Here is a 14,689-nt window from a genome sequence, read left to right as displayed (position 1 = left end):
CAAATAGTTAACATTGTTACGAACAGATTACCATACATATGTTTGGCTTTTGCATCAGACAATGATGTATGGTAAATCAAATGCATATTCAATGTAAGAAAATGTTAATGTGATATGAATAAGAACCCCCTATATTATTTATTTTCAGTATATTTTCAGGGCAAGCCATGCCTTTAATAAAGTACTCCTTTTAGAATTTGCTATATTTTGTTTCCTCATAAAATAATCAAAGTAACCTTCAACCTCTCTCAAACAAATAAAAAGATTGAATTCTGTATTTCATTACAACATGAAATCAAACAGTAACTGTCACATCATATTTAAGCAGTAACAAAAAAACATTCATTCCTCTCAGAAAAATTAACAATAAAAACAAACAATTCTAAATTTACCCCTTAATCTAAGATCAATCTAAATGTTCTGTAATGCATCCAGTCACACAGATATTTGAAATATAACTTCAAAAAATGTTATTTGCAAGCTCAGCTATATCACAGACAGATTTAACACAACTACAAAAAATAAAAGTTAAAATCCAGTAAACAAACAGATTATGTAATCAAAATTTGTAAAGCACATAAAATCACCACAAGTCGACTTCAATGACTTTTCTTAATACTGCAACTAAGAACATAAGTATTTGATCTTAGCTCTAACAAAAGGAATTCATACTTTGTTCATTGATAGATGCTGTTAGAACAAACACTTTGCAAAAATTTAGCACTATTGTTTAAAATGTTACAATATAAGTAAAGGCTATTCCATTAAAATGTGTGTGGGAGGGAAGGAAGGAAGTGTCATGGGTCTTTTTTTCAGTATGCATATATAACCATTTTGCAAAATTATCTGAAAAGTGGTTCTTGGTTGTAGGGATATAAAAGTCCCTTCCTACCCTCTCACGTACATTTTTATGGAATGGACCTGACTGAAAAACAGTATTGTTTGACTGTATTTGATTTTTATTGTTTGTCTTACATCCAAAAGCATGGTTCTCAATAAGGATTTTTGAAGGCGAGTCCAGGGACTCGTCATTTTTTACCATGTTGAGTCCAATAGTAAGACATGTGTACATGGTGAAAGAAGAAGATATTTCATTGCAATTAAATTTATCATCTTAGTCTCCATAACCTAATAGAGCAATGAAATGACATTAAATTCAGATTTCTTTTAAACTTTTGATGTAAAATGATACATGTATGTGTGTTCAGTTATTCAAAATATTTCAATCTTGATGCATATTTGGACTCACCAGTTTTGAAAATGGTGAGTCCAGACAGATTTTCATGAGTCGAGGACTCATGAACTCGCCTTAGTGAGAACCCTGTCCAAAAGGCAAATCAAATCAAACATATCCAGGAATTCATGGTGTCAAGATATCTTATTTGAAATTGCCATTAGTCAACAGAAACAAATCCATTAAATCAACATACATATACAAGAACTTAAAACAAGCATGGATATAGTTTGCATATAAGATTCTTAAAGAATATCAAAAATTTGCAGTCGTAACAAAAGAGATACAGGAATACTTTTAGTATGTAGATTTGCTGTTTAAAACTTACTCTTGTTTGGTGGAGGCAAAAATAATTTTAATAAGAAGATACAACATTTACAACATTCATTTCCTAAAAGTTTATATATATATATTTGATATGTAAAAAGTTATGCAGGCAATATTATTGTCATCTTTCAAAGGCTTTTAATACATAATTGAATTATATGATTAAATAACAAAATAAAGATATACATATACAATTATACATACATAAATTTTTAAATATCATGTATTTTGGCCCTTTGTCCGTTATAAGAAAAGGACTGGCAATTTTGAAAATAACGTACATAAAAGGAATCCTTTTCTATGCCAAATGTGACTATAAAATGATGAAGAAGAAATAAACAATCAAAAACAAAAATATAAGGCAATATGTAGTGCTTCTCATACCTTGCATTCAATAGAAAAACCTTCTGTTTTTCTATTTATAAATCAAATACAATTAATTTATTCCCAATTCATTCAACACTCATTCTACTCATAATATATTCCACTTCCTATGTCCTTTATCATGATTCTTGATATATAATTCCTAGCATTCAAACATTAAAAAGACAAATATTTTTATAATCTACTGATAAAAACCTTTTAAGAAAAAAGAAGAATCAGATTTGATTCAAATAAAAACCCATATGATAAAAAAAGCTAATGTAAAAAGTATGTATCCCAATTAATTTTAATAGAGATGAAATCATCTTAATTTTTTTTTATACAAACAGAACTCACAAAGGAAGACTGTTTTATACACAAAACTTTGCTTTTTTTCCAATATTAAATCGCTGCAAAGTCTGAATTTTTCATGTGCATTTATTTACTATTGCATTTATTTGTCAATGGACAAAAATTTAACCAAAGATGATCTATTGCCATTTCAGAAAATGTGGCCTACAAATAATGCTAGCAAAATTTAACATGGATTTCATTTCTGCAAAGGCTGTCCCCTCACAATTATAAAAACATTACAAAAAAAGTCTGAATGTACAATTCTTCTATATTATTGCTCTTGTCTTTACATATTTTGTGTCTATTTGACTGAAGCTATAAAAAAAAATATGATAAAATTCAGTGACTGACAAATTGGAAAACTGAGATGTGCCAGATATGCAAAAAACCTTAAAAACAATCAAATATCAAAGAAACAATGCTTTTATTGTAGCATTCATCTTACATATTACAATTTCGATTAATTTATCTTTGTTAGAAAAACACCATTTGATATAATTCTTGGAAGCCTGATTTTGCAATTGTAATTAGATGAGAAAACAGAAGACCTTTGATTCTATACTTAATCTGTATGTAGAAGGAAGACAAATCTGGATTTTGATCTATTGTGAGTAAAGTTGATTTAATATACTCAACTAATTATTATGAAAGTATCAAATTATTTCTAAGGTGCACTGATTCAAGATAGATTATAAAAATCACCAAAAAGAACATTCACCAGAATGATTTCCTATAAGAAACTATAAAATTTTACAAATTTTTTATGAATATCAATTATCGACAGTGCAAGTATTAGTGAGATCAATAAATACAATATTTCATTGAGAAAATCCTCATCCCTTGTTATAACATCTTCTAGAGTATAGTTTGAGAAATATAGACCAACCCTTTTCAATTACAAAAATCACCAAATAGAACATTCACCAGATGATTTCCTAAAAGAAACTATAAAATTTTACAAATTTTAGTAATATCAATTATCGACAGTGCAAGTATTAGTGAGATCAGTTAGCATAACATTTCATTGAGAAAATCCCAATCCCTTGTAATAACATCTTCTAGAGTATAGTTTGAGAAATATAGACCAACCCCTCTCAATGACTAGTATTCATTAACAGTAAATGGTTTCTACAGTTTAATGCTAAATGATTTAAATGCTCCTTATCCTTTCGTTCATTATTTGTCTTTCTTGTTTTCATTAATATCTTCCCCTGCATGGTTTTGATCATCACATATAACTTCTACTGCACATCGTCTAGGAAACCATCCTCTGTATCTCTTCTTTGTACTACCTGTAATTTATACAAAATATCCAATTAATACGGGAAATAAATCACATGCAAAATTTGTTCATGTAATTTGTAGCTTGTTCTTTATTGACTTGATATAATATCGATATAAGGGTTGAAGGTTACATATACTATTTTACTTCATATTATATCACATATTTAAACCTTACTTGTAATCGGTAAAATAATGTGAAAAGGTGATTTTGATTTTAAATGATGAGTTTTGTTAGGTCAAGGTGGCTAACTTGCAGATTTGTTTGAGTGTCACACTGTGCGCTTTGTATCTACAATTCAAAAATGCAGCTGCAGCTGGTTCATTTACCATCAAAATCACTATTTTATGTAATTGACACCCATAACAGATTTATATATATTTGTTCTATCAACAATATGTGTAATCTTACCTTCTTTAATTTCACCTTCTCTTTTTAATCTTGTTCCATATAACCAATGTCTACAAATAAATGAATTAGAGATTAATTTATGAAAAAATAAAGTTTTACCCGAAACAACAAGGAATATACCTGCATATCTGCTAAAAACTTTCAGCAAAAATAAAATTGTACTGCTTTTCTAAGGATAGTAACCATTTAATGTTTGCCAAATATTATCAAATCTTTAAAGAGACAATTATGAAATGCAAACAACCAAACATGGCTCTAAGAAAGTTGCTAACCTTTAACATGTTTAAGTCATTTGGTCACTGCTGGATAGATGTCTCTTGTGAATCCTACCACATCTCTTCATTTTATTATGAAGAGGAAATAGTCAAATTATTGATATACACATACATTGACAAGTCTCAAAGGTTGCTATTAAATTACATTTCTTTGATGGAATATGTTCTTGGACATATAGTTCACTATAGTCGCCGTCAGCTGAAATTCGTAGCGGTTATCGGTAAAAATAATCTAAACTATCAATCGCGTTCACTCGAGATATAGTTTTTCACATTCCATTCATAAATCGCAAAAAGAAAAACCACTACTGACCTACCTTTTAAGTGATCGCACTGTAATAATCCTGACCTTCACTTTTTCATAGACGGTTTTGAATGGTGGAATCAGCCATTGTTTTTACCGGAAGTGTTTCCGTGGAGTTCAATTTCATAAAATTTGCATAAAGCGCGGGAAACCTTATCACATCAATGAAAGGAACATTTCAGGGAACTGCATACAGTGACGAATGTCGTATGTAAACAAATGATCCTCATAGAAACGAAGATGGCGGAATTACAATGGAAAATATTCTGGAAAATGTGAAGGTCAGGATTATTACAGTGTGATCACTTAAAAGGTAGGTCAGTAGTGGTTTTTCTTTTTGCGATTTATAAATGGAATGTGAAAAACTAGATCTCGAGTGAACGCGATTGATAGTTAAGATGATTTTTACCGATAACCGCTACGAATTTCAGCTGACGGCGACTATATGTACAAATGCTCTCTGCAGTTTATTTTAGAAAGTTACCATTTGTTACTTTTGTATATGTTTGCAATCCCAGTGACAGATCTAATAAACTGCAAAGATGATGAGTGACCTTAAGAATAGTCATTTACAGGTTTTTTGTGTGATTTTATTACCTTTTCCACCTAGTAACTAAGACTTTATCTCCCTTTGTTACTGGTATCCTAGGTTCATCTGTACATGGAAACCTAATGCATACCCTACACCCTTTAGTAATGGGAAACCAGGCACCAGAATAGTCTTCTATTATACTATACTCAAAGGTCCTATCTCTTTTTTGAGCTTTCTGTTGTATCTGCTCAATCTGTTAAATATTAAAAACAAATATGATAGCAAATTTAATGGAAAGTAAAAGCACTGACTGAAGCCGAACTAGAATTGTGTGTACGTTTAATGCTTTTACAACTTAATATAATTACAAAATTAACCATTCGATTCAAATAATCACATTTATACTATAATCATGAAATTATGTGAGTAAAATTAAGCCTTTCTTTCAGCTTTCAGCCCAGCTATACACTGCTTTTACATAGTCACAGAGATCACATACAATCATAGAGATGATGCAATTCATTGGGAAATGAAATAAACTTTAGGAATGCCTATGCTTACCAGAGTAAAGTAATGGTATGAAACGTCTTTGCAATTGTTACTGTCAGTTTTAAAGTGTATTATTGACAGTCAAAGTTCTAGGCTCAAAATAATTCAGTAACACCAATGTTTGGAAAACTCTTTTTAAACATTCATTGACTATACAACAGGTGACTGACCATCATACTCTCTCTAACTTGGCACAGGCTTTTTCTAAATGCTTTAAACTAGGGGTTTTTCATCTGCTAAACTTATCACATGTATGACAAACCATTCCAGATTATTAGTTGTAATAAATTCATTAAATCTCTTCCAATGTTGGTACTTACAGTAAGTGTAAATTGATTACATTCATCCCTGACATTCCAGACAACACCATCAGATTTAGGATACCCTGTCCATGTAAATACCTCAGCTAGATTAGCTTTCCAGCCTAAGTTATACGGGTACATAAATTCTTCATCATCATCTCTATCTCGATCTAATGCCTAAAATTAAAACCATTCAAACATATTTTCATTTGTTTTTACTAGGCAGCAAATACAAGTAAAATGTATATGAAATACAATCGTTTGCAATCCTTCTGCATCAAGCATCTGTGATGATATCTATGTCAGTCATGTATGTACAGGCTTGATCAACTTTAGCAGAAAACATCTTTATAAATAAATAATAAAGTGTATATGAAATGGCTTTTGCAGCATCATACACAAGTGGACACTCTTTATCATCCAGGAACTGTTTAGCTTACTATGCAGTAATAGTTTTATTCATTGTTGAAGGCCATACAGACACCTGTAGTTGTTAACATCCATAATTTTAGTCTTTGCTGGATGGTTGTCTTATTGGAAACCATACTTTCTGATTCATGAATATATCATACAGAAACAAATGTATTAATGTTTTGTCCTCTTTTTCATTTTCATTGTGATTTTTGGTAATAAGAACATCCGAATTTTATCATTTTGAGACCTATTAGATTAAATGAGATAATGAGATGAACATGTTTACCCATCAATTTTAAACCACAAAAAGAAAATACAATCAAAATGCTATAAAAATGCAGATTAATCATTACATCAATGCAAATCATTCGTCATTATTCAAAATCTTGAAAATTGAGACTATAAAAATGTATCCAAACATAATCATATTTTTACAACACTGTTTCAGATTCTAATTTTCTGATTGGTTACTTAAATGATTTCAATTTGTATTGGAAACTGCATCAACTTGCAATTCTGGAAAAGCATATTGTGATAATTTCAAATGTTGTAACAGACTGATTGTAATAAAAGCAATTATTTTATCTCATTTTTTTCATATTGAAGAATAAATCACTATCATAACATCCCAGTGTGATTTCATTACCTGTTGTTACTGAGTTCACAAAATATGCTTCAATATTGAATTCTGAATGATAAAAAAACAAAAATGTGTCCCTAGTACACAGATGCCCTGTCCGCACTATCATTTTCTATGTTCAATGGACCAAATTATTTATGCTACTTTTCTTCCTTCTTCATACTGATGATCGGTAGTTCATATTTTTACAATATTATGTTGTCACTATAAGCTAAGATTCCTTTTTATTAATCAATCTACAGTTGTCAACTTAATTTGATAAAGATTTTTCAGGATGCAATTGTAGCAAAACCAGCATATATTCTGCATCTATTTTATTCTTTAACAAACATTCATATATTATCAAATATCGGGGAAAATTTTCAAAACAAGTTTAACATTTAGCTTTCATTATTAAATACAGCATTCTAAAAAACTTGTTGGACTAAAGGTATAAACATTTACAGGACATTTGTTAAAGATTAAACACTTTTGGATACTTCTGATTACCAACTCAGTGTAATGTACTTACTTTTTCTATGATCCAAGATTCTATACCCGTTTCATTTTTGATTATACTTCTCATCTGTATGACATACAACATTCCTACAGCTAGAGTTACACCTACTGCTAAACCTATAGCAAACATAGTACCAATAAATCCAAAAAGTCCAAGATATACTACAGGTTCTCTTGTATAGTAGAAATAATATTGCTGAAAAAATAATTCAAACTTATACATAACACTTTTAATTAAAATAGCAAGAAAGGGTTGGAAAAAAAGTTTTGCAGCCAACAACAACATATGATAAATTTCCTTATCACTGCATGTTTATTGGAGTGGATATTCCCATAGTTAGCTCTTCTAAAGCCTACATTACACTGAACAATGTTATTATTTCAAATCCAGTAGGTCATGACAAATAATTTAGATATTTAAGATTTTGATACAATCAAATAATAAATAGCAAATTGTATATTGCTGTAAAATATGGTTAATAAAAGTTTGACGAGTCATTTATAATTTTATGGTAATAAAGCTCTTCAACTGTTTAGGTTCTTATACATCCATGGCTTTCAAATTTCGAATTTGAGCATTCCTGATGAAGGTAAATCCAGAAAAGTGCTTCAGATGCTTGAAGTTTATAACATCTTGTTTTCACTTTTAGACTGTTGCAATACTGATTTTTTTTTAAACGCATTGAACTCTCAAACTGAGGTTAACTCACAGGTGACATTAATAAATCTGCCATGTGCACTTGTTCAAAAAATGTAAAGAATTCACATTTTTTTATATTTTAACCTATTATGTATTTGATTCAAAGTTTCAAAATCTAACTGCAAGTGTAAGCTAGTGACAGGGACTTCTTTATCATCTCTATCATAGGATAACTATTATTTCATTCCAATTTTGCACCATAACAGAATATGCATTGATGTCTATCATCAGTTTATGTTAATACACGGCTTCTTTCTTAAAAGATTCTTTATACACTTACCCAATTAATTGCCCTATATGTAGATGGAATCAAAATAAATAGAGCATGAACACAGCCAATTGGTGCAAAAAACAAGAACCATGTAAAATTACCATGGTTAAAATGTCCACAGCAAGTGTTTATCCATGGACAGTGATGGTCCATCTTTATTACACACCTGAAACACATAAAGTAGTACCTATGACATAGTCTATTTATCATTATCACATTACATACAAAGTACTTTCACTAAAATTATACTAACATTTCTGTCATTATGGAAAAAAAACTATTGTAACTGTTTTGTGTTAAAAACAGTTATATGTAAATATATTAACTGATTTGCTTCAACAATCCATAGTACTTTTTGCTTAACTATTCAAGTAGCTGTGGAAATATAGTTCATAAATTGTCAAAAGATATCATAAGGACCATAAGAGCTACTGTTCCATAACTAACATTCAGACAGTTCCTGGACTCTTTTTGTTATTATAGTGTAAAGGTAGAATGTTTAAATAAAAATGGAAATATTACATAAATAAGTTTAAAAGACCAATATTTGCTCATTTCTATATTACTCTTTTTTAATCGTTTGTACTTTTATTATTTTTATGAAATAATTTGTTTAAAAAGTTTGTTGACTTTCAAAACTCATTTACATTTGCTGTAATTTGACCTTCATGACCTTTATCTGTTTATTTTTACCTGTCACATTTCCTGCAGTGATGTGATCTGGGAGATTTGTATCCTTCACACAGATTACAATATTGTAAATATTGTTTATCTTCTTCATCTTCCTGCAAATAAAAAGTTTTTTGTTTATATAAAAACATAAATATAAAAGTTGTTGATAATTAGACTTTGAAAAATACATGAATTTAATTGGTTGTACTGGTTTGACAGTTGTAAGGTAGCTCATCCCTTCGTAAATTTTACGGACGCCATCACGAGTTGGTTGACCATTAATGAATAACCGTTTCACAAATGATATCGGATATGTTCCTTACATCGTAACTACAATCCTCTTCCCTTTCATGAATGTGACCTACTGAATTAAGACTATTTACCAGATTTGTTATAACATGAGAAACACGTCAGGTGCCACATGTGGAGCAGGATCTGCTTACCCTTACGGAGCACCTGAGATCACCCCTAGTTTTTGGTGGGGTTTGTGTTGCTTATTCTTTAGTTTTCTATGTTGTGTCATGTGTACTATTGTTTGTCTGTTTGTCTTTTTCATTTTTAGCCATGGCATTGTCAGCTTATTTTCTATTGATGAGTTTGATTGTCCCTCTGGTATCTTTTGTAATTAGTGTATATTACATTACCAGACAGACCAACTTATGTACACTTATGAATAACTATAACAATTGTCACTTTTTTCACACAGACAATGATAAATTTATGCTGCTTCATAATTGATGTATGTGCATGAACAGTATTACTCAATGCTAAAAGACATGGTTTTTGAATAACCTAAAATACCAGCTTGCTTAAAAATTTAGTTTTCAATAGACGAAAAAAAATAACCATTAACTGCATTATCTGTGTTGATTTTGTCTCGATTTAACAGTCAACAACAAAAAACATGACTTGTCTCCTTTTGACTATGTTATATAACAGTATGTCTATTTTGCTGTAAGCTGCTTCCTTGAGAAAAATTTTACAAATTGACTTAAGATGAAGATTTTGTAATTGGGTGGTATTTCAGAGTTTTTATGAAACATCACAAACATTCAGATATCATTGAACTGCATCTGAATACAATAAAAAGATAGATATGTAGTCATATCAATTACAAGTATCAGTAACTGAAAATTGGACAATTGGTCTTTGAGTTGATATGTATAACATTTATATAAAAAGATTTTAAAACATGAAATATAAAACAGTTATATATATTGAATCTAATAAAATAGGAAGATACATAGAAGTGATGTGATTTACATTGTATATAATAACCAGATGCTTCACAGGGTGCAGCTTTATACGACCGCAGAGTTCGAACCCTGAACATTGGGGCAAGTATGGACACAACATTCAAGCTTGATACAGCTCTGAATTTGGATTGTGATTAAATAGTTGACACAACACAGGTTTCTGACACATAATGAATGTGGTCTAAGAACTTAAACTTAAAAACTTTAAATTTTAAATTGGACATTACCTATTATGGTCCAATATCCAAAATCTAAATACATGGTTAGATTCAGCATACATTGGCATATGGGCTATTTAAAAAAAAATGATGCCAAAGTGTGACAAACATGATAAAAACAAAGTAATTGTAAATCTATTTTCTATCATTCTACTTTAATCCAGAGACATTCAAGTTGACAAAACTACCATGGGTTAATGCAAAAAAATAAAAACAAAAAATTTAACAACATTTTTCTCGCAAAAATTTATCAAATTTTTAAAGGAAACTACAACATACTATCATCAACCTACAAACATTATTAAGTATAAATATATTACTGTATTTTTTTTTTTGATGCATTAAAGGTAATAGATGAATTTCCTGCCATTTTTTCCCCTACTATACAGGGATTTTTTTTTAAATTCTTAAATTTCACCAATTTTTAGTGTATTCTTTAATATTTATACTAACAAAAGTTTTCAAATCTCTTTGCAAAAGCTTAAACTTTATATAAAAATTACAAGAAATCAAACCTATATGATCTCATTACATCCTCTGAAAATTTCACACCATTTGCTTCAGTCAATTTTAAGCTTTCTTCATTTAAAAAAATATAAACATGTTTTTTATCCTTTTGTTACACTCCTGACATATTTTTTTCAGTAACTATAAGACTTTTAAAAGAAATGTATAGAAAATAAGTAGTGATATCAATTTTAAATATACAATCTCACAAAAAATTAAACCTTTTAGTCACTTGATTGCACATTTTTAAATTTTTTTAGCGAAAAGCAAACTTTTTACTTGCTTAACGTGTGTAACACTTCAATTTTTTAAGAATCTTAGATACAGAGTGTCAAGAAAAAATACTTTGCAAGACAGATTGACTATTCTCTGACTTTTATATTACATTGTAAAGATGTTACAATTATTGTTATAAGGAATTATGTTGAATTTTGTTTTAGATAAGCTACATCAGAAACTCAATATCAGGAGTGTAACAAATGTTACAATCCTGACAAGAATTTATTTCTACCATATTTAACCTAAAACTGACCTTAAATCATGTAGAGTCTTTATATTAGACATATAATGTTAGAGCACATTAAGAACCGGTTTGAAATTATTATATATTTCTTACATATTGACCAATTTTGCTGATGGTCTATTTAAAAAAAAAGACGACTATCCTTTAAACCTTGGTGAGTCGCTTGTTTGATACTATAATATATGCTGTTACAATGTCAGATAATGTATTATGATAAGTTGGTTCTTACTACCAAAGATGGTAATAGTATGTGCTCTGTATAAAAAATACTGTCAAAAAATGTACCCAAAAATGTCAGGAGTGTAACGCTTTTAGTTCGACATTCATGTAATTTTTTATAGAAACAATGTTGTTATTGCTGTTTTTCTTTTTTTTAATTTGAGTGTGAACACAACCTGTTGCAGATCATCAGTAACAAACATGCCATTACTATTATCTTCATTGCTTGTGTATGCTCATTACTTGTACGTAAGGACTGTAACACATTTAAACTACATGAAGCTAGTTCAATTGCAATTTTAGTTCAAAAATTTCAATAGAAATAATGTAGACTTGTCTTCTGTGAAAGCTGATGTGTAGTTATGTCATTTTTAAATAGTTATCAGCTTGTTTTTCTTCTAATAACTTCCCTTTGCAATTAACATTAAAATAAAACATTTGTTTGTGTTACACTCCTGACATAGACGTATTGAGCATATAAAAGCAACGAAGACCATATTAATGGTAATGCTTGTTTCTCATGAACTTCAACAGGTAATGTTCACTGAAATTCAAGAAAAAACAACAACTATGACAACATTGTTTCTAAAAAAAAAAATAACATCTCAACCCAATTGTTACACTCCTGACAAACTTGGGTAGTCTACTTATTGTAACCATAGTATTCCAGCAACGGAACTTCAGGGTCATATGAATGCACCTGTGCCAAGCTATGATACGAAACAAAATATATAAACCATGCAAGATGTGCAGAAACATGTAATTTCACCTACAAAGCTATTTTCTGGCAGCATATTGATTTAACATTTTATTTTTTTCACAAACTTATTTGACTTTCCTAATCCTGTTCGTAAAAATGTAAATAGGTGGAAGATTTAAACAAGAAATCATAGTCAAGATATAATAGTTTGAGGAAAAATATTGTTTGGTAGTGTATCTGCCATTATTTATTTTATATCAATGAATGCACATGCTTTCTTTTAACTGTCACACTAAAAGCGTTACACTCCTGACATTTTGAGGTACATTTTTGGACATTATTTTTTATAGATAGCACATACTGCTACCATCTTTGGTTGTAAGAACTAAATTATCAGAACTAATTATCTGACATAAAAACATCACATATATAATATCACACAAGAGACTGACAAAGGCTTGAGGGGGAGGCATCATTTTTTTTTTAAATAGCCCATATCAAAGAACCTTAAGAATTCAATTTTTGATGAAATCAAATAAAGTTCAATTTTAGACCCTTTAGACCTCAATGTGGACCAATCTGATAACCGGGCCCAAACATCAAAATCTAAATACATGGTTAGATTAAGCATATATCAAAGAACCCCCATATAAATAATTTTTGTTGAAATCAAACAAAGTTTAATTTTGGACCGCAATTTGGACCAACTTGAAAACTGGGCCTATAATCAAAAATCTAAATACAGGTTTAGATTCAGCTTATCAAAGAACCCCAAGGATTCAATTTTTGTTGATATCAAACAAGTTTAATTTTGGACCAACTTGAAAACTGGGCCCATAATAAAAATTATAAGTACATGTTTAGATTCAGCATATAAAAAAAACCCAAGGATTCAATTTTTGTTGAATTCAAATAAAGTTTAATTTTGGAACACGATTTGGACCAACTTGAAAACTGGGCCCATAATATAAAATCTAAGTACATGTTTAGATTCAGCATATCAAAGAACCCCAAGAATTCAATTTTTGTTAAAATCAAACTAATACTTAACTGTTGGGACCTCAACTCCCAAAATCAATCCCAACCTTCCTTTTGTGTTCATAAACCTTGTGTTTAAATTTCATTGATTTCTATTTACTTATACTAAAGTTATTGTGCGAAAACGAAGAATAATGCTTATTTGGGCCCTTTTTTGGCTCCTAATTCCTAAACTGTTGGGACAAAAACTCCCAAAATCAATCCCAACCTTCCTTTTGTGGTCATTAACCTTGTGTCAAAATTTCATAGATTTCTATTTACATGTACTTGAACTAAAGTTATAGTGCGAAAACCAAGAAAATGCTTATCTGGGCCCTTGTTGGCCCCTAATTCCCAAACTGTTGGGACCAAAACTTCCAAAATCAATCCCAACCTTCCTTTTATTGTCATAAACCTTGTGTTTAAATTTCATGGATTTCTATTCACTTATACTAAAGTTATAGTGCGAAAACCAAAAGTTTTCGGATGCCGCCAGAAGACGACGCCAACGTGATACCAATATACCACCAAAAATTTTTCGATTTTTGTGGTCGTATAAAAATGGTAAAGGTAACCCTTCTTAAAAGAAAAATATAAGCAAAGGGAAATAACTGTTATTATTATACCTTACATATATTTTAGTATGGTAAATTCAATTAAACTTACTGGTTCCCATCCTAAAGGAACAAATCCTGGTCCTTTGAATGCTGCTAAAAGATAGTTATACAGCGTCAAAACGTTCCAGAGTAAAAATATCATCAAATTTATCACTCCTCCTAGTGTAAAAATTGGCCACCACATCAAAGTGTTTCTCACAGAGGCTGCTGATATCAGGAAAATAACTGATAAAGCTATTATTGGACCCCAGTGCAAAAGTTGCATTGGGTTAATTTCTATCCTTTTCGTCGCCATGACCTCTTTATATGTTTTTAATCTATAACTTTTAATGTGTTGGACTAAAATTAACTTTTTCAATCATATTACTGGTCTAAATTACATATTGTCATGTTTTTTGTGTTTTGACTTGTTTTGTTGCAAACCGGAACCAGTGCGAGATTTCGAATTTCTCGTGTTAATTTTCTTAATCTAAAACCCAGCTACCAAATCAGATCTCAAATGTA

The 14,689-nt window shown here is 30.0% G+C and overlaps 1 protein-coding gene across 1 annotated transcript; it reads right to left on the bottom strand.

Moving 5' to 3' along the window:
* Window positions 1-2,607: 2,607 nt before the first annotated feature.
* LOC143045925 (palmitoyltransferase ZDHHC6-like) lies at window positions 2,608-14,651 on the bottom strand. The gene is made up of 8 exons (XM_076218770.1): window positions 14,235-14,651; window positions 9,150-9,241; window positions 8,466-8,622; window positions 7,499-7,681; window positions 5,952-6,110; window positions 5,148-5,335; window positions 3,972-4,021; window positions 2,608-3,570 (listed from the first exon to the last, which is right to left on the bottom strand). Exons 1-8 carry the CDS (start codon window positions 14,478-14,480, stop codon window positions 3,455-3,457), a joined length of 1,191 nt encoding a protein of 396 aa, XP_076074885.1. The 5' UTR covers window positions 14,481-14,651; the 3' UTR covers window positions 2,608-3,454.
* Between the last annotated feature and the right edge of the window lie 38 nt (window positions 14,652-14,689).

The sequence above is a fragment of the Mytilus galloprovincialis genome, chromosome 9, assembly GCF_965363235.1.
Source record: "Mytilus galloprovincialis chromosome 9, xbMytGall1.hap1.1, whole genome shotgun sequence".
Classification (NCBI taxonomy): Eukaryota; Metazoa; Mollusca; class Bivalvia; order Mytilida; family Mytilidae; genus Mytilus; species Mytilus galloprovincialis.
The sequence above is the reverse complement of the archived record's forward strand: the minus strand, read 5'-3'. Positions and strand labels throughout refer to the sequence as shown.

Coding starts and splice junctions, on each gene's coding strand:
- LOC143045925 (XM_076218770.1), bottom strand. CDS start 14,480: ATGGCGACGAAAAGGATAGAAATTAACCCAATGCAACTTTTGCACTGG. Junction 5,336..5,951: donor GTAATCAATTTACACTTACT/GTAAGTACCAAC, acceptor AATATTTAACAG/ATTGAGCAGATACAACAGAA. Junction 4,022..5,147: donor TTAGTTACTAGGTGGAAAAG/GTAATAAAATCA, acceptor ATTTATTTGTAG/ACATTGGTTATATGGAACAA.